General features: G+C 35.8%; 1 protein-coding gene across 1 annotated transcript in view; it reads left to right on the forward strand.

Annotated features, from left to right (window-relative positions):
* The first annotated feature begins 4,109 nt into the window (after window positions 1–4,109).
* The window catches only part of LOC150110053 (transmembrane protein 98-like), a 114,417-nt gene continuing 92,496 nt past the window's right edge, over window positions 4,110–26,030 (forward strand). Inside the window, exons 1-2 of the mRNA XM_090397730.1 lie at window positions 4,110–4,240; window positions 9,773–9,965. Of these exons, the coding sequence (XP_090253856.1) occupies window positions 9,829–9,965 (137 nt within the window). The 5' untranslated portion in view covers window positions 4,110–4,240; window positions 9,773–9,828. The remainder of the gene's footprint in view (window positions 4,241–9,772; window positions 9,966–26,030) is intronic.

Below are 26,030 nucleotides of genomic sequence, written 5' to 3' on the forward strand. Positions count from 1 at the left end.
CTTACTGCAGTTCCATAATACTGTTCCTAATACAAATATGCTTATGAAAAGTCTGATGAGACTGCGAACTTTGAAGGTAGGTTAGCATTATTTCTTTGTTGTCACTCATCATTCAACAGTTGCGATCATCTAGTAGAGTCTTTGCAAAAATATCATCCCAGACAGTCAAATTATGCCAAAGGTAAAAATGCACCGAACTAAGTGCTCTGCAATTGTAAAGAATATTCCAAGTGAGCATTTTGAAGAAGATCTAATTGCGGACATTGGAGATGAAAATTTCAGCTTGCTAATAGACGAATCGAATGATATCACAGTGAATAAGATTTTAAGAATGACCATCATTTATTATAGCAGGAAATTCAACAAAATTATGCATACATTTCTGAGTATGGTGGTTCTAGAAAAGTGTGACGTTAGTGGTATTGTGACTGCACTGAAAAAAGAGCTCTTAGCCAAGAAACTGGACATTAAAAATCTCATTGCAATTGGTACAGACAACGCCAGTGTTATGTTGGATGTTGGTGTCAATAATGGAGTTTATGAACAACTGATGGCATATATTCCCTCCTTAATTTTAATTAGATGTGTATGCCTTTCGTTACAACTGGCAATGTCTCACACTTGTAGCAGAATCTCTCCCAAGAAAATTAGAATTTTTAGTTGCCGAAACGTATAAGTGGTTTTCATGTTCTTCTTCATGGCAAGCAACATACAAAGAGCTGTATCAAACTATCAACGAAAGTAATGCTCCTATGAAAATTGTAAGCAATTGTACAACAATGGCTCTCCATTGAATCTGCAGTAGACAGAATTTATAGCCAGTGATTGGAATAATTAAAAACTCACTTCGAAGTCGTGAATGTGACTGAGAAATGTTACAAAGCTCATATTTTGTGGGAAATGTACAACGATGAAAGGAATCTGTGGTACCTTTTATTTTTTCATCCTGTTCTAGTTCAAGTTCAGAAAGTTAACAAAATTTTCGAATCTAACAGTGCGGATAAGATGAGATTATTTGAAGACCCTTCTCGTTTGATTCGCTCTATTGCTAATATGTTAGTGCTACCATCATTCAGAGTCAACCTTCTAGAGTCAGAGATTGATGACTATTTGGATCCCAATCCAAATCTTGGTTACAGATTTGAAAGAAAAATTTCATAGCTAATGATAAAATAGAAAATAATGCAAAATGATGAGCGAAATCTTAGAAGTAGAGCAAGACAGTTTCTTCTTGGTCTCTTCAAAAAGCTTAAGCAAAGGTTGTCTGAAACCTTTGAATATTTTAAGAATGATATCTTCTTTTTCTGTTGACAATACCCTAAAACATATAAAAGAACATGTTACTCCCATCTTAGAAATAATGCTGAAAACAGAAAAAGATGTTGCTGCTGCTGAATACCAGCACAATAATATGCACTTAAATAAATGGACAAATATAGAAAACACTGAGCTATTCTGGACTGAATCAGGAGAATATAAAGATGCATCTGGAATGAATCCATTTAAACAAATTGCTCAGTGTACAATAAATTTATTAATACCGCCAAATTTTAATGTTTAAATTGAACGAATTTTTAGTTCCATGAATGTAGTTAAAACTAAATTAAGAAACAAGATGAGATTGCCAATACTGACAGCTATTTTGTTAGTCGAGTATGGCCTCAGGGATAACAACAAGTGCTGTACAGACTATCATTTACCACCATCTACACTGAGTAATAATGGAAAGATGGCCACATATTTTCATAAAGCTGAAAATCTAAGTGAAAACGTATGTGAAATAAGCGCAGAAGACCACATGGACGATGTATGTAGCCACTTATATGCAAGTATCACTTCAACTTGAATAAAGTAAGTAACTTAAAAGTATCAGTTACAACTTTTAAAATTTTAGCTTCAAATTTTTATTTTTAACTCCTTTTTAGCTCTTTTTATAAGATTTAGCTGTTTTTAGTGATTTTCATTTGGCAACACCACTTAGTGGCGGCGGTAAAAGTTCTTGAATAGTTCAAAAAGAGAATTTAGAAATGGGTGGATAAAAATATGATACTCTAAGGCAACACAGCTTTGTGAAGGTTCGATCATGCGTTAGTAATTTTGTAACTTTTTATGATATAGTGAGAGCTGAGATGGATTAAGGGATCAAGAGCCCAACATAGGTTGGATAAGGCTGGATTTTGCAAGGGTATTTGACTGCACCATGTGGAACTCTGATACACAAATTGCAGCAAATGGAAACTGATAAGAAAATGTTGACATTGAAAAAAGGGTGGGTGATGGACAGATACCAAAAAGTAGTATATGAAAGAGCAGAATGCAGCAGAAGGCAGGTGACTAGTGCTGTGCTGTAGAGATTTGTACTTGGGTCACTGTCGTTTTATTTGTACATAAATGATATAGGAAATAATTTGAAGGGAAATATTCAGTTGTTTGTTAATGATGCAAAGTTGGGTAGGATAATTCAGAGTGATGTATAGAGCTTGCAGGATGATTTAAATATGCTGACAGTATAGGCAAAATATAACGGATATCAATTTAATGTGGAAAAGTGTAAACTTATGCATTTTGAGATACAAAGATTACAAGATGTGTACCACATTGAGGGATCCATACTCCAGAAAATTAATGAAATCATAGATTTGGAAGGTAGTTGGTAGATAGAAAGTTGGAGTTTAGAAGGCATATTGCTCAAGAGCCCAAGTAGCTCACAAGATTAGTCGGTTATTGAAGAACACATTGACAAGCAGAAATAAGTGAATTAGCTTCCTTTATAAAACCTTGATGTGACCACATCTGAATGACTCTTCTCAGGTCTGGTCACCTTCGTTTCTTTGGGATGAGGAAGTGGTGGAAAGGATGCAGAGGCGAGTGACCGAGGTGGTGGGTGGTCTGTGGAATGTTCCGTATGAGGATAATTGAGGATTTGTGGATTGCAAAAGTTAGTTGATAAGGTAAAAAAAGGGATAATATGATAGAGACATTTAAGTTACTGAAAGGATTTATAATGATACAGGGGAACTGTTTCAGCACTTGGCTAGATGGATTAGAACTAGACGTCATCCCAGGAAGTTGAATAAGAACATGGTTAGCAAGGGGCATGGAGTAGATTTTTTGCATGGAGACTAGTGGATGAACGGAATATGTTGCCTGAATCAGTGAGTCCTTTGTCTGTTAATGGTTTCAAGGAGAGATACCTTGGATATAGCGTCGATAGTTTTGGTCTTCCATGATGAGTCTTAGGAGACATCATGGACTTGCCAGTACAACAACAACAATATTTATAAACCTCTACAGTACAGCGAAATTCAAACTCACAGCCTCTCGACTAAATGGCAGAAGTGTTGATTGCAAACTAGACTAACCATTTCTTTCATATGTTTTTTTCTGCTGTTTATAAAATCATTAGAGTTCTTTCTACAGCAATAATGGAATGCTAATGGGAAATTTTAGCTCCTCTGCAGAAAGGATACATCACATATGTCCTTTGGTCGGAAAAGAACTCGATTAGATTCTTGTTATGACCAAAAATATTTATATGGAGGTTTTTAATTGAGGGTTAGTCACTCACAAATATCACATGACTGAACACACACACACACACACACACACGTGTGTGTGTGGAATTTTAGAACGCATCTAAAAAAAATTGGCCGTAGCGCTCTTATTAATATGGCCACGAGATGGCGGCAGTTGTTAGTTGTCTGTCATACTTTCTCTCTCTCTCGAAATCCTTGGTTCACTGCTAGCTGTAGCTCACTATCAAAAAGCTAAAAGATGGAGACTGGGTTGCCCATTTAAACAGTTGTTGGTCAGGATTAAAATTGCCGTTTACTCCCTTTGGCAAATAAAAGGCGTTAGAGGATTTATATTGTGATATGTTTAAACACATACCAGACCTCTACGGTCATCATGAGATAGGAGGCAAAGAAGTTATTCATTAGCTAGCAAGGCAATGTTTTTGTCGGAACAGTTATGCAACAGCAGTGTTTTGAAATAAAACAGGCCTGCAAATTTCCTTTTAAAGTGAAAAATTAATTTCTTTGTAGAACGCCTAATTAACTTTTAGGACAACGCCATCTAGGTGCTGATATGCTAAACATTCTGCCAAATTACAAATGACTGTATACAAACAAATGTTTGTTGGGAGGTGTGTTTGAGAGAGTTTGCGCCCGTGTTTAGTTATGTGTGCTATTACAGAGATAATTTAAAGGTATTGGCGGTATCGACACTTCTTATTAAGGTACTTGGCAGTACTTTCCTGCTGTTGTAAATATTTTAGATTGCGTTGCTTTTAAGTAACTGCGCATCAAATTTTGACAAGGATTCAGAATAGCATGTATACCTTAAAAAGTAATATAAACTCTAATAGAAGTAATTTTATTTACCAATTATCATATATTGTATGTTTATATTCTGTCGACAGGGAGCATTGACCAACCGATGAAATATATAATGAGATGAGAGACAGCGAAGTATAATGTTGTTAATTTATATGCAATATTTATTTCCTTGACTTAGGTTAGTAAACCATTGCATGGCATCATCTCACAAGGATGATTCTCATCAAAATGAAAAGTTCATTACGTTCGAAGATAAGTAACATGCCGTGATGAATCAAACAAGAGAACTTCTTGCTGAGCTATTGAAAACGAGATTTTTACAGTTGTCACATATGTATGTGTGGCCACCAGAAGATATAGCTCTGAAGTACTTTATTAATTTTATTGGAAATAATGACGTTCCTTCCGCGTTGCCTTCGGCGATTAAATACTTGCTTTTACAAGTAAGCAAGAAAAGAAAACATTTTCCTCCTTTCTGCATTGAGTAACCATTAAGGAAGAAAAACTTCGTTTCGAAGGGAACTAGTATTATGTGCTTAACTTTATTATTATCTTAACATCTTTTGAACAAAATATTGACTTCGTCTAGCTTCTTCAGTGACATTACTTTGAAATAGCTCACTCCATTGTTCTAATTATTTGCGAGTGGTTAGTATGAATAGGTAAAGATTTGTGTTGGATAAATGAAGCTTGAAGAAAAAAAAAAGTCTCGGGGATGCTAGTTGAACTTTCAGAAGCATGGAAATATCTTTTATCGTATTCTTTTTAATGTCATGGATTTTAGGCCAAGTGGCCTGTTTCAGTCACATGCCATTACTTTCTTAGTCTTCCAATTTTTCTTTTTTCATTTCTTTTCTGTCAGAATCATATTTTTGACATATGATTCCGATAGAAATGAAAGAAAATGATTCCAATAGTAAAGAGCTGAGATGTTAATCTCAGCTCTTTACTTTATGTAGATGATGTTATCCTTCTAAATAAGTCCATGGTACGTTTTCTAAATGGTATGTTTTCAAGACTTCCTGCTGTTGTCCATTAGATGTTCTAACCATTTTTGTTTATATTTACTTATATAGTAGTTAATTAGTTTTATATTCAGGGATTGTAAAATGTCTTCATTTGTTTTATTGTCTCAATGTCTTTCATATATATGGTTAAAATATCTTTTTATATATGTATATTCAGCTAGAGAAGCACTTGGTAAGGTTGTCTGTGAGGATAGGAACATCAAACTGGGAAGTTAAAGAGAAAGTGAAGGAAAAGAAGAAAGCATATCAAAAGTTCCTGTCAAGTATCTTGTGCTCTTGGATAATACAGAGAAACACATACAAAAAGTGAAGTACTGTTAAAAAGAATGCAAAATATACTGGAGGCTATTGAAGAAGTTTAGGTATGGAGGAAAAAATATTGTAAAAGGAATCAGATTATTATTATTATTATTTGACACCTCCAGGGAGTCCATAGACTCATCGAGGGAGAGCACCTGCTCTACAACTCTGAGATAGCTCACTCAGATGATAAAGGTAACATGAAAACTGAAGATTTTCTAAATGTCTAGAGAAATTACTTTGAATAGTTGCTAAATGAAACAAGCAGTGATGGCACTGCAATAGAAAACTCATCACAAATGCAAATACATATCAATATTTGAGATTGAAAAAGCTATCGAAAGACAACTAGAATAGATGATGTTTAATCATAAATGCTGAAATATGAAGTATAAAAGTTTTACAATTATGGTAACTCAGAAGACTTGGTCAGGAGGGGGGGGGGGTCAGATGATTTGAAGTAGAACTCTTATATCACTTATCTGTAGACAAAAGGAAAATGTGAGAATTACAGAGGAATTTCCCTACTGATTGTTTCTAGTAAGATTTCTGCATGCACAATTGAGCAAAGGGGCTAAGAAAAAAGCTTGAAGATGAGTGACTGGGTTCAGACCAAATAGAGGACCAGATTTTCACTTTAAGACAAATAGTTGAGAAATCATGGTAAGATAACAAGGATCTATATTTAACTTTTGTTAATCTGGAAAAGGCATATTGCAAGGTATCGAGAGAAAATTTGTTCAAAACATTTATTTATTTATTCGTATGGAGTTTCCTCCCTTTTCTCCCCCGTCCCTATTGGGGTGAGTTGAGCCCCCTCTTGGGGGTTAAGTATTTATGGCTGTAGATCCGTGTGTTCACTGGGCCGGTTTGCCTGCTTATGGGATGAAAAAAACCCAGATAAACTGGGGGGGGGGAACCCTACTGTCCACGCCCAAGACTGACTAACTTGGCTATGGCTGAGGAAGATCCTTAAGCTCTTCACGTTGGCGACGGGAATCGAACCCAGGACACTCCTTCCCCAGGCATATGGTTGTGAAGCACACAGCCATTAGGCTAACTGCGCAGATGTTCAAAACATTAGTTACGTGGTGTAATGGGACATTATATCAAGCAATAAATATTCTGTATTTGAGTTGTTCAGCAATTAGAATCGAAGAAGGTACAAGAAGATAGTTTGATTAAATTAGGTTTCAGACTAGGTTGCACATTATCTTCACTGTTATTCATCATCTGTATGGATCACATTATGAGGAAAAGTGCTATTAAACCTGATATTGAAATTGGAGATGTTAATCTCAGTTCTTTACTTTATGCAGATGATGTTATTCTTCTAAATAATTCCATGGTATGTTTTCTAAATGGTACGTTTTCAGGATTTCCTGACTCCCTAACTGTAGTAATAAATTTGATATGAAAATCAGCAATAAAAAGACAGTCAATGAAAAAAAAATAAAATTTCACCTGCTTCCTGAATGAAAAACCTATAAGAACATATAAAACATTTTGGCTATTTGTGCACAATTTTTAGTGAAGATAGCAAATTAAATATGGAAATAGACAACAGAATTAGCTGATGTGATAGGAAGTCAGCTAAATAAACTTATATGGAATAAGAGAAAAATTAGTTAAAACACTAAACTAGCTGTATATGAGACAGTGTTCAAACCAATTTTAACTTTTGGAGCTGGGTTAGCAAAAAAACACTTTATCAAAGACTTGAGACTACAGATATAAGAGTTCTGAAAAAAAGATTGATCCCATCTGTTCAGCTATTGATGCCATTATACAGATATTGATGGCATCAATAGCTGTATCATATTAAAAATAGGGATATTAGGAAAGCACTTGGTATTGTTAGCATTCAGGAATCTGTTAGCAGAGCTAATCTCAAGTAGTATGGTCACTTGGAGAAGAAGAATTGGAGAAGGAAGGTTTAGCAGAATAAGTATTATTTTCCAGGATGGCAGGAAAAGAATTAGAGGAAGATCAAGACCTAGGTGGATTGGTTCAATAAGAAGTATTTTAGAAGACAGAAATATAACACTTGATAATATTATGGTCTTTACAGATGGCATTAATTTGGAGGAAAATCATTGATAGAAAGTTAGTAACGATGCAAGTTTTTACTGTCTTACTATCATATCCTATACACTTTCTGAGGATACATATGAGGAATTTGATGATATATAGGATGATTTTGCATTCTTAAATAATGGAATGTTTTACTCTTTAAAATTAATGACGTTCTCAATAAATATGACTCCAGAAATGTTACATTTCCAAGATGTATCCCTTCGTATGGATAGTATGATTTCAAATCCTGTCATTTCCTCCACATCAAGGAACATCATCTCATTTGTGAGCAGTGATCACATACAATATAGATAGAAGGCAAAATGTCAAAAAAAAAAAAAAAAAAAAGTTAATTCCCTTGACATTTTTTTTTGTCATTTTGCCACTCAACATTCTTTCCCCTCCCCCTTAAATGCAGAATTCACTAATGATTTCAAATTTCTCTAGAAATAAAAATCCACAGGATTTAGGTCAGGTGATTGAGGAGGGCTTGTAATTGGGCCACCTCATCTAATCCATATTTCAAGAAACCTTTGATCCAGATGCCCTCACAATTATCACGAGTATCATGGGATTCTGTCATGCTTAAACCACATTTTCCCTCCATATCAAGGAAATGTCATGAAGCATATTGAAGATGCTTTTGACCATCTTTTTGTTTAAAAATAAAGCACAGTGCAGAGTCTGTATTGTAAGCCTATTGGACAAAATGTATGGCCTTATTAATCTGTCTCCAAAGATAATTTCCTGCCCATGTGTGGATAGGAAATTGCTACTGATGTCTTGGGCTATGGCTCATTCAATATCAATGATGTCTTTTGTATGGAAAGACTGGGTTTAAATCCTGTTTAGGACATAACTTTTATAAGTTATGTCCTAAACATTTATTTTCATTTGCAGGTGAGTTAGTTGGTCTCATATGGGAATGGAAGATTTTTGTTCCTGGAAACAGGTTTTTGCATCTCACAAAACAGGTAAACTGGCTAGAACACACTCATGCAATTAAAAGCCAATGTACATGAGCTACATAGCCTTAGTTGTTTCAGCTATAATTCTACATGGCTTCAGCCACTGCTGATGTCTTGACTGAATAATTGTATGATGAATTTTGATTGGCCCACATGTGATTGTTGTAATAATTGGCAATACCATCTCAAGTGAACATCTCCATCTATAAAAAGCACAAGAGAGAGAAATTGTCGGTCTCATGCAAAGTGTTGTAGAGAGCATTGACCAATTGATGAATGCCAAATACTAATTAGCTTCACCCATACCATTTCCAGCTGGAATGGTATGGGTAAAGCCAATTTTCATAAAACTGCTTGGGAGATACTCTCTTCCACTGCAGTCATGGAATTCCTTGCCACTGATGCAGCATGTTTCCCTCAGTGTCCAGTATCCTTGCATTTCTTCATCCTCCCTTCCCCTGTGCAGTGCCTACAAAGGTGGTGACAATGATAAGTGAATGTTTAAGAACACAGGATTTAATGACCAAGAAAAGCCTCTTGATAATGCCTGTGTGCTCCACATTTCCATTGGCATATCCATATTAGTTTATATCAGCCAGTTTAGTAAATGTGAACTTCCCACCATTTCAAAACATTAATGTACTGTATGTCTTAGCACTCAACCAAACAGCAAATGAATGCAACTCTAGGCACATCTTGCATGAGATGCCTGTTGTGTAAGTTACATTCGTCAAAGGACTGCATCTTGGAAATGCGAGATGCTTCTGAACCAATGTTTATTGGAATGCTTTGTTAGGTTTGAGGTATAGAATATGGCCTTAAAGTTTATTACAGGGGGCAGGCATGAATTGTGTGTGTGTGTGCACACACATGTGACTCCATATGTGAGAAGTTGCAGAACCTATAGCTTATTATTTTTATGTGCATTCAGTGTTCTGCATTTACTAAGTTTCCATGAGAAAAAATATATAATTTTTTTCAGTTGTTTTCATGATATGAATATGACTATTTTGTAGAACTTTGAGAATATTAATTCATTTTTTTGTTTTTTATTTTTCAGGATTTGAAGATTAGAACATTTTCACGGCATGTCTGATTCTTGCTACTTGCACCACAATGGAAGCTGTAGTTGCTGTTGCAATAGGTGTTTTAGCTGTTGTTTTTCTTGGATCACTAGTTGCCCTTATTGTTGTATGTCATCATAAGTACTGCAGACAAATGGATTTGCTGTCTCCACAGTTAGTTGATACTAGGTAAAAAAAAAAAAAAAATCCATTTTGTGAAAACTGTGAGAGTATTTGTAAAAAAATTTATTTATTATTATCACAAAACTTACACTCAGTGCACCAACCACTTTCCATGTTAAAAGAGGATAGGAATAGTTCCCTGTCCATGCTCCTTCCCTTTGCTTATCTCTGCTGGTTTTACATTGTATTGCCCTACAGCTTGTATGTCTCATTATCATACCTCCTATATATATATATATATATATATATATATATATATATATATATATATATATATATATATATATATATATATATATATATAGGAGGTATGATAATATCTCTGCTGGTTAGTGTCTTTCTCACTATTGCAGAAGTTTGGTTGGATAATTTTCACAACCTTTTTACATTGTATTTCCCAAACTTCAATTCTGTGTTGGCCATCATCTTCAGATCCCTTGCTGCTTCCAGTTCTCCAGTTTAGTCCTGTGAATAGAATACAATATACAGCCTTCTATCTATGAATTTCAAAATTTAAAAGCTTAAACTCAACCATGTTAAAATGGTATTCCCACATACATTGATCCTCATGTTTAGTCTAGTTTATTCATATCCTTCTTAAGCTACTACATCATTATTCCTAATAATTCACTCTCAGATTAGCATCATTTACAAATAGTTGAGGATTTCCCTATGATCCATTTGTAATATTGTTAACATAACTGGCCTTATTTATGTGTACTGAGTCCCTATTGAATCCATCTTATTACCTTTATCTTCTTTGATGTCTTATACAGAGATTGCAGGGTGTCTGCAGAAAATTTGAGTGTGATTAAGGCATATGATGACAAAAAAGACCTGGATGAGTCTTTGAGGTGTTTTACCTTCATGGGGTCTTGGGATAATAATAATAAAATCTTATTTTTCATCCTGCAAAGTAGGCAAAAAAATACAATTAATAAGTACAAAATACTTTTCTCATAACTTTATTTGCTTTGGCTACAGTTATAAAATTATGGCCATACTTTATTATTATTATTATGGGTATCTCCATGGAGTCCACAGACTCATTGTGGGAGACCCAAACTATGAAAACAATATCTATCCTACCTCTTCTTGGAATCATTTACAGATGAAGAACTCACGACTGAGTCAGGCAATGCATTTCACTCATTCACCACCCTCCAAACAAAAATTGTAGTTCTTACATCCTTGTTAACCACACTTTTCCTTAATTTCCAGGGATGACCTCTTGTTCTTCCATCACTATCACACAGCTGAAATATTTTCCCTGCATCAATCTTATAGGAATTAGTAATTTAAATGTTTCTGTCATATCCCCTCTTCTCTGCCTATCAACCAACCTCTGCAATCCACAAGCTCTCAATCTATCAAAGTAGGGAGCATTTTTTACATTACTCACCAACTTAGTCACTTTCCTCTGAACCCTCTCCACAACCTCCTCATCTTCAAGGACTTTCCTTTAGTGCTTCCTCATAAACAATTCTTTGACATTTTTCAGATTAGAAATCCACCCACTAACTGGAAAAATGCACTGTTGCCTTTTTTCAGTATATTGCCATAGTAAAAATATTTCATAACAACTGTTTTTCTTTATGTATTTTGCATAATCTAATTTTCTAAATAATTCCCACTCATTGACATACCTCAATAATTATTCTGCATTGTCTACTTCCACCATTCACATTGTCTATCTTGTTCTATCAAAGCCACAGTCACTATTTCCCTTTCTGGTTCTTCATTCTGAATGAACAAAACTCATCTGCTATCATAAGTAATACCATAACACTCTGCTTCTGAATTACTAACCCTCTAAGCTCTATTTTTGTCAGGAATGTCTTAACTATATTTCACTAAGAAATAATCTTCAGGCAAAGTGAAACTCCCAAGGCCAAAAACTCATTCACTTTATTTCATACTCTTAATATTCATATAGATACAAATAAGTATTTTGCAAGTATTCCTATTAGCATATACAAATTATTCTCTTCAGTCTTTGTCAGTCTTTGGTTATGTAGCATTTTTGAATACTGCTTGTGCTGGAGTTCTCATGAGAACATTCTTACTACCTTTCATTTTGACATCTCTGGTGTTTCTTCTTGTTATTAGACTGATTTGCAGAAATTCAATGCACATTAAAAATGGATAATTTTTGTTTTAAAGTTTCTATTAATGAAGAAATAACCTTAAATTGTTTCACTTCTGCAGTGAATATTATTGAAAGAAAGGATAATAAATATCCATTATTTTATACCTAGCAGACAAAAAATATTTGCCAATGAAACTTTAAAAATTTCTAAAGTGACTGAAAGCTTATGTTGAATACACGAAAGAAATAATTTGTTTCGAGCATGGATTATTGTTTTTCTAAGTGAGAATAAAATATCTACTTTTGTATTCTCAATTTCTGTCTAGTCTTTGCTAAGAATCGACAGTTTGAAACATCTGTTTAGGCTAATGTATGGGGATTCACTATTAAGAGGCGTAATAATTGAGAGTTTAACGAAGTCGTACCAGCCGGGTGCAAACATAAAGGACGTCAGCAAATCTATTCGACTGCAAAAACAGAGGGTGAAAGAGATGATAATCGTGGCAGGAACGAATGATTTGAAAGAGGACAAAATGGAAATGATAGAGGATGTGAGGGAGTTGTTTGAGGTAGCAAAAGAGAAGAGTGAGAGAGTTAGGATGGTGAGTATCTTACTGCGGTATGACAGCGAAGTGTTTAGAAGGAGGGCCATAATTGCCAATGACTTTATGCGTGGGTTATGCATGGAGAGTGGTGTGGAATTTGTGGATGTGTGGAATGAGTTCGATGGGCGAAAGGACTTATATAAGATGGATGGGTTACATTTGAATGGAGTTGGTGTACGGAGACTTGAAAGAGTGTTGATGAATGATGTGGAAGTGGATATACAGACTCAGGGAAACTAGATTTATTAAGAGGGGGAGTAGATATGCAGACTTTAGGGGGGACAGTTAAGTGTATGAATGAGTATATTATGCCCGGGCGAGTACGACGGACAACAAATCAGAATGGGATAGTTAGTACAAGGCATCAAAGTAGGGATGGGACAAATGGGCTTCTGCGATTCATGTACACTAATGCCAGGAGTATTAGGAACAAAAAGGAAGAGTTTTTGGCCATGGTTGGCACTTCCAGGCCACAGGTTGTCGGTATTAGTGAAACATGGCTGACAGAAGATGATAAAGCTAGTGGGATTGAATGCGACGGGTATAGCGTGTTCAGGAGTGACAGGGTGAATAAAAAGGGGGGAGGAGTGTTATTGATGATAGCTGATGAGCTTCAGCCAAGGAGTATAGAAGTTGAACTGCAGGATGGGGAAAAAAGCACATTTGAGGCTGTTTGGTGTGAGATAGACTCTAGCAGAACAAAATATACAATTGGGTGCTGCTATAGACCGGGTGATGGAGTGGATGGTGGGGATAGTATGCATAAGCAAATAGAAGAAATGAGTGGAAGGAGGGTAATTATGGGTGATTTCAATTATGGTAACATTGACTGGAAAGAGGAGAGGGCACATGGGAGGAAGGAATTGGATTTTATGCAGTTATTAAGGGACAACTATCTACAGCAACATGTATTGGAAAATACCAGGGGGCAGAGAGTGCTGGACCTAGTAATTGCAACTGAGAATGTAGCTGTAACGAACATGACCATGTTGCCACCAATTGGTGAGAGTGACCATAAGGTCATGACTTGGGAGGTGGCTAAAGGAGTCGAATTTACAATTAAGACAGGGTACATGTGGAATTACCGGGCTGGTAAGTATGACAAGCTTAGGTGTGTGCTTGGCTCAATGCCATGGCATGTAAAACTGCAAGGGCTGGATGTTGATAGTGCATGGGAGGTGGTTAAGAACTGTTTGCAGGAAGCAATGGTTGACTGTATACCAAAGAGTCCGAATAATAAATCAAGTAGGGGTTAAATGGATGAATAACACTATTAAGCTTGAGCTGCAAAAAAAGAAACAATTGTGGAGGGAATTTAAGGAGAAGGGTGACCATCAGGTGCAGGAACAGTATAAAGCTCAGGCCAGGATGGTAACAAGGGTGGTAAGAAAAGCAAAAGCAGATTACGAAAGGAAATTGGCCATGCAGGCTAAAGAGAATCCCAAACAGTTTTTTCAATATGTTGCAAGTAAAAGGAAAAATGCTCATGGTAGAATGATCTTAAAAAATGCTGAGGATAGGTAGGTAACCGAATCAGTCGATGTTGTGGAATTACTGAGCGAGCACTTTGCAAGAGTATATCATCCAGGTGGTGACTTTGCAGAAACGGAAGAACCAACAGCTTATACTGGAATTGTGATGAATGAAGTAGAGGTAACTAGTCTATTACAGAACCTCAATGTCAATACATCTGTGGGATTGGATGGTATACCAGCTCATGTCGTACGTGAAGCGGCCAAAGAATTGTCAGTGCCCTTGACCATTTTGTTTAATTTGAGCCCCAGGACTGAGTCAGTCCCAAGGGGGCGGAAAGAGGGGAAAATAGTTCCACTGCACAAAGGTGGTTCCAAGACTGCTGTTGAAAATTACCGGCCAATCAGCATAACAGGAATCATTATCAAGGTCTTAAAGAAAATTGTCAAGAGGAAAATACAAGATTGGATAGAAGAAAATGGGATACTGTATCAGGGACAGCATGGTTTTGTGAAGGGTAGGTCATGCCTCAGTAACTTGCTCACGTATTATAACACAGTGACGGCTGAACTGGATAAGGGTAATGGGTTTACAGTGATTCTACTGGACCTTGCTAAGGCCTTTGACAGGATACCACATGGAATTCTAATCAGTAAATTGCAGCATATGGGAATGGACATAGGGTTGGTGAGATGGATAGGAGGGTGGTTGACAGAGAGATATCAGAGAGTGGTTTACTCAGGAGTAGAGTCCACAAGACGGCCTGTGACTAGTGGTGTGCCACAAGGATCTGTTCTTGGACCACTGCTGTTTAATTTGTTCATAAATGATATAGGAAAGGATCTGAGAGGAACAGTTCATTTGTTTGCGGATGATGCGAAGTTGGGTAGGGCAATAGTGAATGCAGATGACGTCAAAATTTTGCAGGATGATTTGGATAGATTGGAGGTCTGGGCTAGGGAGAATGGATGTCAATTTAATGTGGCAAAATGTAAGGTTATGCATTTTGGGGTGAAAAGATTGGAGGCAGTTTACTGCATTGGTGGAACCGTGCTCCAGGAAATTGATGAGGCACGAGATTTAGGAGTGTTGGTGGATAAGGAATTGAAATTTAGGGACACATTGCAAAAGTGGCCAAATCAGCTCATCAAATCACTTGGTTGCTGAAGAATACGTTGACAAGCAGAGACAAGCAGGTTATTGTTCCTCTGTATCGAGCCTTGATAAGACCCCGTCTCGACTACTGTGCTCAGATTTGGTCACCTAGGTTTCTTCTTGATGGGGAGGAGGTGGAGAGGATCCAGAGGCGAGTGACCAAGATGATAGCAGGTCTGTGGAATGAACCATATGAGAACAGGTTGAGTATTTGTGGGTTGCAAAAATTGGTTGATAGGCGGAGGAGGAGAGATATGATTGAGACATTCAAATTACTGAAGGGTTTCTATAAAATTAATTCAGAAGATATTTTTGAGAACAGGGCTGGTTGTGGGAGGACTAGGGGACATCCATGGAAACTGGGCAAAAGTGTGGTTAGTAAAGGTGTTAGAGCTGGGTTCTTTACTTTTAGAGTAGTGAATGAGTGGAATGCGCTCCCTGAGTCTGTGGTGGATGCTGTGACAGTGAATGAGTTTAAGGCGAGGTATGATAGATACTGTATGAATGTCAAATAGTTGTGATGAATATGATTTGGGGCCTCTCTCGATGAGTCTAATGACTCCCTGGAGTTGCCCGTAATAATAGTAATAATGTTTAGGAAACCCTTTAAGCAAAAGAACTGTAGAAGACAAATATAGAAATCCTGTACAGTGTTCATATCTTTTGAGTTGTTAATATGGAAACTCTTGCTGAAAGTTTGTATACTTGTAAACTATTGATTACTTTGGAAACTTATAAAGTCAAATTTTTTTTTGTCTCTTTGGTTTAAAATAATGATGGATGTTATTCTTTATTTATAGCTGTTCTCTGTGTTTATATATATATATATATATATATATATATATATAAATGTAGAAAGTTTTTTACCTTCAGTTTATTATACGTTAAAGATACCAAGAAATGTTATGCTTGATTTTAATCCTTTTGTGTGTGAAATATATTCACGTTTGAGCTACTTGTATATAGAGACTAATGACTTCGTATCACTTGCCTTAGTAATATGTATCCCATAATGCAACATATGACTTCAGCATTACTTCAACCTTCGTATCTCTCCTGGGTCTGACTCCCACTGATGATACCTCAATAAAGGATTGAAACCAGTCTGGGTAGTGACCCCTTCCCTATTATGCATTGCATTATACACACCTGAAAGGGGATGTGCATTACATTATGGGATACATGCACTTTGTTTTTGCTTACTTGGGAAAAAGATTAAAACCAAGTATAAAATTTCTTGGTATTGTTAAAGTATAATAAACCCAAGGTAAAAAACTTTCTACATCTATCTCTCATCTAGAGATTTTTTATTAATAAGGTGAAGCACCTTTTGTCTTATATATGAGATTTATGACTTCTGCATTACTTCAACCTTTGTATCGCTCCTGGGGTCTGGCTCCTACTGATGAGGCCTCAATAAAGGTCGAAACTGGTCTGGGTGGTGACCCCCCTTCCCATTATGCATTGCATTATACATAACGAAAAGGGGATGTGTGTTGTATTATATACATACTAAGGCAAGTGATATGAAGTCATTAGCTACTTGTATAAGTAGCTCAGATGTGAATATATTTCATGTGCAAAACTTTGTTTTTGCTTACTTCGGAAAAGGATTAAAACCAAGTGTGAAATTTCTTGATATCCTTAACATATATATAAAATGATAAGCTGAAATTTAAAACGTTTTTTGTCTTACCAGCTTACCAGCCCGGAACTCGGGAGGTTGGGCACTGTAGGCGCGGGGGAGGGAGCCCCCATTGGTGTGTGTATATATATGAATGAATGAATAGTCAGTTACTCCATCAAATATATATGTTAATCCTTAGATATTCGTATATCAGTTGGTGCAGGTAATCCCTGATTTATGCATCTTCAAGTTTTGCAGATTCACTTTTATGCAGTTTTTTGCACCACTATATACATGTATGCTATGCCAATGTCTGTATGTTGTTATGTACTTGTGTGCATGTGTGTGTGCAGCACATTTCCCAGCACATCACCTTATCTGTAAGTTCAAAATTCATTGCTAATTTGAAGACAAACTTTAAAAATGCAGGTACATAAGCATCAGTTCAAAATAATTCAATGGCATTGTTTCCACACATAATTTATTACAGGTTTAATTTGCATCCTTCTTGAACATGTCATTAAGACTGGCAAAGGAAAGTCACAACAATGAGGATATGCCAGCATAAAAAGAGGCATGCTGTTAAATTTCGATATAAATTTAAAATCATACAAAATCTTGAGTCATTAAGATTGTTGATATTGCACATGAATTTAAATTAAGTGAGTCAACAATAAGAATAATCTTTGAAGATGAGGAAAAAGTTAAAGAAGCGGGTGAAAATGTTACTCCCTTCTTGGCAAAGAAAATCACTCATTCTGAGAGTTTGAAAAATTGTTAACTTCATGGATCGAAGATTTAATCCCCCAACCGGCCAGGACGTATATATATGTCCAGATAAATCTGGATATGATTCTGTAACACCTATTGAATAACATGGATAAGAAGTGAAAGTTGGTCTCACTATTTCATCCCGGTAGTGAGGTTAATCAAAAATCGATACCCATCAACATGCAAATAATAATGAAAAAAATTGTTTCAAGATATTTTACAGACTGCATTAATATAGGAAAAAATCAGTCAATTAAAACAGTCAAAAGACGTGAAAAAAATCATATCTCCATTTTTCCTCCCTCCCCCTGCATAAAACAGAAGTTACCTGTATATTAATTTAGAAATTTCAAGAACTGTTTAAAAATCATATCTATCTTTTATGTTGAAAATACAAAAGAGAAAGTTTTTATTTTACAATTAACAGCAATCATTGTAAACTACTAATTCTTCAACAGCTATTAAATCGCTAGGGGTGGTTTCATTAGAATCACTAGTGAAACCACCACCTTGCTTACTGGAGGCCTAAACCTGAAGTGACTGTTGCTATGTTTGATCCCCAGAGCAGCATTCTAATTTTTGTCCCTCTTCAATTCTCTAACATGCAGTGAATGATAGCCTTTAAGGGCATGGCAAGCATATTGTGGACTTAAAGAGTACAGCAGTAAACTGACTTTGCCATCAGTGTATTGAAGGAAATCTTATAACAAATTGAGGGCTTCCTGATCTGCTGGTGCATAATCTTGCGGCCATCTATAATTCCAGATCTTGCCTCAGTGAGGCCATAGTGGTATGAAAGCAGTGACACTGCCTTGTCAAATGACCAGAGGACCTACCTCTACATGGACAATGTGAGAGTCTGTCTCTTCCAACAGTATTTTTCCCTGCTTGTTTTCTCTTCATCAGTGAAATACATAACAGTAAATCCAAATGAATATAGTGTCACTATAATTAAAAAAAACTCTTCCACGTTAATTTCACAAAGATTAGTGGTATAAAGACCATCTTAAATTATATACACCATCACCTTCAAACATCTATACCTGATCTTCTATTTTTGACTGAGCCCTAAATACTACTACAACAATCACAGTCCATCTTAACTGTCCAAACTACACCCTATATGATTCCTTTTGTCACAAGGATGGCACCTGTGCTTTGTGCACTGATATTCCTTACCCAGGGATGCTTAATCTTGAATCTCCCCTTTCTTAACCTTCTGCAGCTTAAGATTTCCATGCCTTGTTTATCATTCATTCATTCCAGAAATTCTGAAAATCATTCTGATCTTTTTGACTACTTATAATAAAAGCTGAACAGTGAAGTTATCTTCATTGAGGACTTCAGTGTCTTCAACTCCAGCTTGCTCCCTTTGTCCAATTCCAGTGACCAAGATGAAAGAGAGAGTTACTATTTGCTATAAACTGTGACCTGAAGCAAATTGTTCATCTCCCAACCAAGATAGCTGACAATCTTCTCTACTCATCTGATACTCTGGATTTAAAAAGCTTTCCCTTCCAGGTACATTGTTGAAGTGACCATTCCTCTTGACAATTCAGATCAGATCATAATCTCATCCAGGTTTCATCTCTAGTTAGAGGCTCCCCTCAGCTATTCACAGCCTCTGGTCTTTTTGGCAACAATGCCAAGTGGGAAGATCTCCAAGTCCTTACTCCTACTTTCCATGCTTCAAACTGTTTCCATTGTTACACCCTGATATCTTGAGAATATAGCATTCTCAGCTATCATGGTGTAACATGAAGAATAAATAAAATAAATTAAAAACCCTGCATAAAAGATAATAGTTGAATTAATTAAAAGAAAAAGAAAGATTCTTGCATCCAATAAAATATATAAAATATAAAGGTTTTGTTAAACTAACTAACAAAAGAAAGAATATGTTGATATTGTGATATGATTTAAATGAGAAAAGTTAAATAAGACAGAAAAGGATTAGTCATAAAAGATGGTTTGTGAGAGGCTAGAGATTAAGTTATTAAGTAAATTCATAGAAAAATCTTGGAAAGGGGATTAAATTAGAGGCTAGCAAAGGAAAACAACAGACTATTGCTCAGGGCTGATTCCCGGATATTGAGACATCATTACGGGCTCGCCGATCAAAGGACGTTTGGCAGAAAAACGCCACCCTAATTGGTATCGGTGAAGTAAAAACAAGAAGGGGGCGGAGAAAAGAAGTTAGAAAAAGTGCCATTAGGAGAACAGGTATAAAAGGGTTGAAACCCCCCCCCCCCCCCACAAGGCTTTTTTGGTTTTGGTTTGGATTCTGTTCTAGGAGAGCCCTTCGCGAGCTCTTTCGTATGGATTTCACGGGGTTTTCCTGAGTGGCGAGATTGGAGTTATATCTCCGATGCCACAACACGGAAACAAAAGTGAGCAGAATTTCGGTTCCGTATTTCCTATGTGAGAAGCGAAGAATGCCATATAGTCGAGGAAAAGAAAGCATATTCTTTGTGTTTCGACTTCAGTGACAACTACGAGAAGGGGAAAGAAGTAAAGAAATCGATGTCCATGTGGCGAATTGCACAGCCGATATATAGATGATTCAAAGTGTATTCGGAGTTACGAAAAGTTAAGCCAGCGTAAGCCTAATTCAATTCCAAAAAGAACATAGGAGAAGCAGATCATCGGTGAGGTTATATCAAGAAAGTTCAATCAGAAGAAGGTAAAGGTCCATATGAAAAACCCAAGAAAGAAAGGTACTGTAAAATATATCTAATGTTAACTAAAATTTATCTGTGATAAGTATCATCATTCTAATACGGAACTGTTGAAGTGACCAAGGAAAATTTATGCTAGGACTTTAGTATCTGATAGAATATATTAAAAGTAAGCTGGCTAGTGTTAATGTTATGTGAATAATTAAGTGTCCTGAGAAATTTGCATGTCTATTGTTAATGTATAGGAAAGTAAAAATGTCATAGTTATGTGTTAGTGCAGAAAAAGGTTTAGTTAATCTACTTAAGTTGAATAGTTAAATAGTGTGAATTAATCATATTTGTCCATGTCAAATGAATTTACGTATTGAATGTTATGGCGGCATGATCGTAATACTAGTTATGTGTTAGTGCAGTAAATGGTTTAGTTAATCTACTTAAGTTTGAATAGTTAAATAGTGTGAAATGATCTTATTTGTCCATGTCAAGTGAATTTATGTGTTGAATTGTTATGGTGGCATGATCGTAATACTCATTATAGGATCATAGCCTAATTACTTGTAATAAGCTAATGTTAGTTTGTAAGTATTTAGTTTAGCATTAAATTGAGTAAAATCTAAAAAATTGAATTGCACCATGTTAGGGAATTTAATAAACCTTTGATCAATGATAAAAGAGTTGTCTGAAATTGCTGACCAATGCACCACTTGAAAAATACGAACCTAATCACGCAGGAAATTAATGTTAAAAAATGAGACAAAGTGTCACGACTGCAATATTGTTTCACTTTCAGACATATTTGAGTTCTTTCTCCTTGTTTTTGTATATAATATCTTAAACTAAATATCCCAAAAGGCGCAGTATAAATACAAATATTACGGGGAAATACGGGGTACTAAGGGGAGAAATAACTTAGATATTGGTATAAGTTTTGGTGATATCTCGTGCGTAGATAATAGAAGAACATAGATAAGAGGAAATTATTAGATAGAATAAAAATCGTAAAATGGGACACAACATAAATGGCGCAGCAGGTAGGATATAAAGTGTAAGAAAGGTTAATAGAATAGAATAAGAAGATAGGTCACAACACCATTCTCTGGATCCAGATACTTGTGATCTTGTTCCAGAAATTATCTGTGTTGGAATGAAACACCTTTGTCTGCACTCTGTTTGAAATTTCCACCTAATATCCAAGTTACAGCAATTCCCCTCCCCCAAAAAAAATGTCCTAGGGTGATCAGAAAAAAAAAAAAAAAGTCCTATTCTGTGTTTATCTTTGTTAGTGCTCAACTTAACGGTCAAGATCAGGTCTCTCTTCATCAATTGATTCTTACTCCTAGCCTTTCTTGGCACAGTCACATTACTTCTATAGAAATTGTTTCCAAAAAAAAAAAAAGACTTTTTCTTTTTTTTTTTTTTGGAAACAATTTCTATAGAAGTAATGGCTTTTCATTAGAGGCAGTTTGGCTGGTTGATGACTTCTCTGTTTCTCTCTCTTTCTCTTACACATGTGCTCTTTAGCCAGCTTCCAAACATCTTTTTACAGTTAAACTTCTGACTCCCTGAATATGCTACTTCCATTAATATTTCATTCCATCTACTTTAGTTCTGTGGAACAGTCTTTCCCATGAAGTATTTCCCAAAGGTTACAGCCTCTAGTGTTTCAAAATGAATATCATTAAATTACTTTGCTCTTGACCCTGTCCACACATCACCTTTATTTGCTGTAGGTTTTGTATGCTCTCTCTCTCTATTGTGTGTGAGTGATAAAAAAAATAATTTTTGAAAATGTAAGTTATTGACATTACTACAAGATTATGTAATGCATCATAGTAAAATGCACAAAAGGTACTACTTGATATTGCATTTGTAAAATAAATCCTTTATGCACTTTTTATTTTGCACTTTATGTAATTTATTCTCCAGAGTTAAGCAAGTGACATTTGAATTTAGTGGTGCCTGTCACTTAATATTCATTTGCTGAGTCTGCCTGTCAGCAAAGTCTTGATATGATGAATGATTTTCATCATGCATTGTAAAATCACCTTTGTTAAAAGTAAAAAGAACCATGTTCTCTAGAGTAGGGTTCTGACTTATCTAACCCAGCCCACCCATCATATTGATGTGTTATAATTTCCAAACTTCAATGGCTGGCATAATCATAAATATAGATAGATAATCATATTGCAGAAATATAACACCAAGGCACCAAAAAGGTGCTTGGCAGGATAGTATAGAAATCTCATCATATCGATGTGGAAATAAGCAAGAGTTCTTATCGTACACAGGATTCAGAGTAGTAGGAAGATAGGATACTATTTAAAAGAGCTTAAACAGTCTTGAATTAGAAAGGTATTTTCACCTAAGCTAGATATTAGCCATGGCAATCAGTGACACAAACTACACTGGTTTTGAAAATTCATGATGTGAAACTTGGCATGAAAGACAGAAAATCAGTTTATGAGAGGAAATTATCTAAGCACACCAAAGAGACTCCCACAGTATTTTCATATGCCAAGTAAAAGGAAGAATTACTATGCAGAGATAAGTGGAATGAAAGCTGATAGAAGGGATATAAGAAAGCAGATGAAATGGGAGAATTATTAAGTGACAATTTTTGTAAGAATATATCAGCAAAGTGGAGATATTGCAGTGACAGATGTGATAGGAACTGATGCTGGGATAGAGGTCTAGTATTTAGGCTTATATGCTGGTTTAAACTCATTATTAGGTTTTATGGGATGAATATAGAACAAGAGAACAATAAAATGCAAGTTTATTAGATCCTATATTGTGTCTGTCACAGAGACATCATTAGGGATATATCAAAATTGTAAAACATACACAGAATAAACATACAAAACAATAAGTGGAAAAAATTAGACTAAAAGCCTAAGTTCCTGTGAGGGATGCCCTCTGTCGGTACTGTTGGGCAGAAGGCATAAGAATTAATTTCCCAAATCTTGGGAAGTTTAATATAATTTCCCAAATCTTGGGAAGTTCTCGCTAAGAAAATAACCAGAACTACGAGATGAGTTCCAAAAGTTTCCAGCCTGACAAAAAAAATTCGCACCGATTTAAAAATGCCATGCATGACATGCTCCCCATCTATGGGGAGCTTAATGTACCAGTTTCAACTCTCTACCTGCATTATTCAGTTGGAGGCATTCATTTGACTAGCATGTAGCATACTAAGTGGCTGTAATGTTAAATGAGTACCGTGCTGTGATAAAGTTTTTCACCAAAGAAGTGCTTTCTACAAGTGCTATCAGACAGTGATTGGATGGTGTTTATGGGGAAGCATAGGAATATTTTGCCTTGGAAGAGAGGAGCATTGAAGATGATCCTCATGATGGTCAGCCTGTGGAAGTGTTGACTGAGGAAAATCTCTCTTGTTGAGGAGGAACTGCTCAATGACAGATGGCTGAGGCTCAAAGAAATCTCAGCAAGGTTGGAGCTTTCTATAACAACAGTCTTTCACATCATTCATGAGAACCTTCACATGACAAAGGTCAGTGCAAGATGGATGCCCTGACTTTTCTCTTCAGTTCAGAAGGAACATTGTGTGACCTGTTCCCACAAGTTTTTAGAGCTTTGGCGAGGGAATTGGAGAGAAGTGCTGGAATCCATTGCCACCAGGGATGAAACCATGGTCAATTATTATTACATGATGCCTCCAAGGAGTCCAATGACTCATTAAGGGAGGGCACCAACTCTACAACTCTCCATCTCACCACTTAATCCACTAAATACAATGAACCACCACTACCATCATCTACACCAATGCCATCTACTGCCCACCAACAATAGCATTTTTTCTGTAAATTGTGTGTGTACTCAAGGCCGATTTGTCTGTATGCGAGATGAAAAACCCAAGTTTCCAGGAGAAAAAAAACCCTGCTACCTCCATATGAAATCGGCTAACTCCCTTCAATTGAAAAAAATATATATATAAAGATTCTTCTCATCACAATGATATTATTATCCTCTTTCCAAAAGAGAATCCATGGAATGGTGCAAACCAGGTGAAGCACTGCCGAGAAAGCCAGAGTCACTCAGTCCACCAAGAAGATCATGGCAACAATCTTTTGGGATTGCCAGGAAATTCTCTTAATTGACTTCAAGGAAAGGAATACCACCATGAATGTAGAATATTATGCTTCACTCCTGCACAAACTGCACAGTGGCGACAAGGAATGCTGAGTCATGGTGTTCGTCTGCTTCACGACAATGCTCCAGTCCATACAGCTATTGTTGCGAAGGCTGCAGTGAAGGACTATGGATTCCAGGAGATTGAACACCCACCCCCACAGCCTAGATCTAACACCCATTGACTACTACTACTTCTCAAAACTAAAGAAAAACCTTCGAAGAAGAAAATTTACAGATGACAATGAGGTGAAAGATGCAGTTTAAGGCCATTTGGCAGACAAAAGTACAGACTATTGTTTCAAGGTCATAAAAATTTTAATTTAAAGATGTGAAAAGTGTTGAAGTAAAGGGAGATTATATTGATCAGTGACAAAGTTGTTTTCTTTCTATCACCTCTAAAAGTTAGTTAGGCCGGAAACTTATGGAACCATGCTCGTGTGCGTTCACGTGCCTACAGATGCGAGACCTTTCAACACTTCTGCACATGGCAGAAGGAGAATCCATTCCAATAATTGCTTAATCAATCCATCTTATGGGATTAGTTTGTTCATTATTACAGGTTGGAAAATTAGCTTTTCTTTTATGAACAATCTAGTTTTTAAAGTGATAACTATTATACAAAAGTTGGAAAAATTTACGTATAGTACTAACAAAATTAAAAACGTTTTCCATTTTATTATAAAATTTAAAAAAAATTATAACAAAATTTATTTTTAAGAAAGTTTTATATAAAAATAATAATAATTATAAGGAAAAAGAGAAATTTTTTTTAAATGAACTTAGATATTCTAAACTTACAGTTGAGAGAACTGAGACACTTTAATGTCCTAAATCAGTTAATTATTTATGACTTGTGACTCTTTACACAAAACCATGCATAAAAGTTTAAAAAAAAAATACTATTATCAAATCCTTTTAATCTTCATAGACATCTGAATCAATGTCCAAATCACCATCACTTTCAATTACATTGATCACCAAAGGTCCGTATATTCTTCGATAATTCCGTCTCTGTCCCAATACCTATTTTCCATTGAGGTGACATGAGAACAATATTTTCTCCAGTTTTAAGCTGTAATACTTTTAATTGCCTGTTCTGAAATCTTAACAAGTTTTGACATATCAATATCCCCAGTTATGTTGCGAGGACGAATGAATTTCTTCACTTCTGCCTAAACATACTCAGTAGCATTAATATCACAATGATATAGTGGTAGTCTCAAAGCTAGGAATCCATGCTCTTTGAGCATCGTATCAAATTTAAATACTGTAGTTTAGTTTTGGGCAAGTTTCTTTTGACCATTCAATTTTTCACTTATCTGGGGAATGAGAAATGTTATTTGTAGAGAGCCAATCCATAATGACCTGCTTCCTATCAGAACAATTTGGAACTTTGTTTAATTGAATGGAGTGATATGGAGCATTATCAATTATAACATCATTTTTAGGAAGGTTTGGAATCAGTTTTTCTTCTGCCTACTTTTCAAAGATTGTAGAATTCATTTGCCCGTGGTAATCTCC

This window comes from Typopeltis vanoorti, chromosome 1, assembly GCF_054136105.1.
Source record: "Typopeltis vanoorti isolate ZY-2024b chromosome 1, IOZ_Tvanoo_1.0, whole genome shotgun sequence".
Lineage (NCBI taxonomy): Eukaryota > Metazoa > Arthropoda > Arachnida > Uropygi > Thelyphonidae > Typopeltis > Typopeltis vanoorti.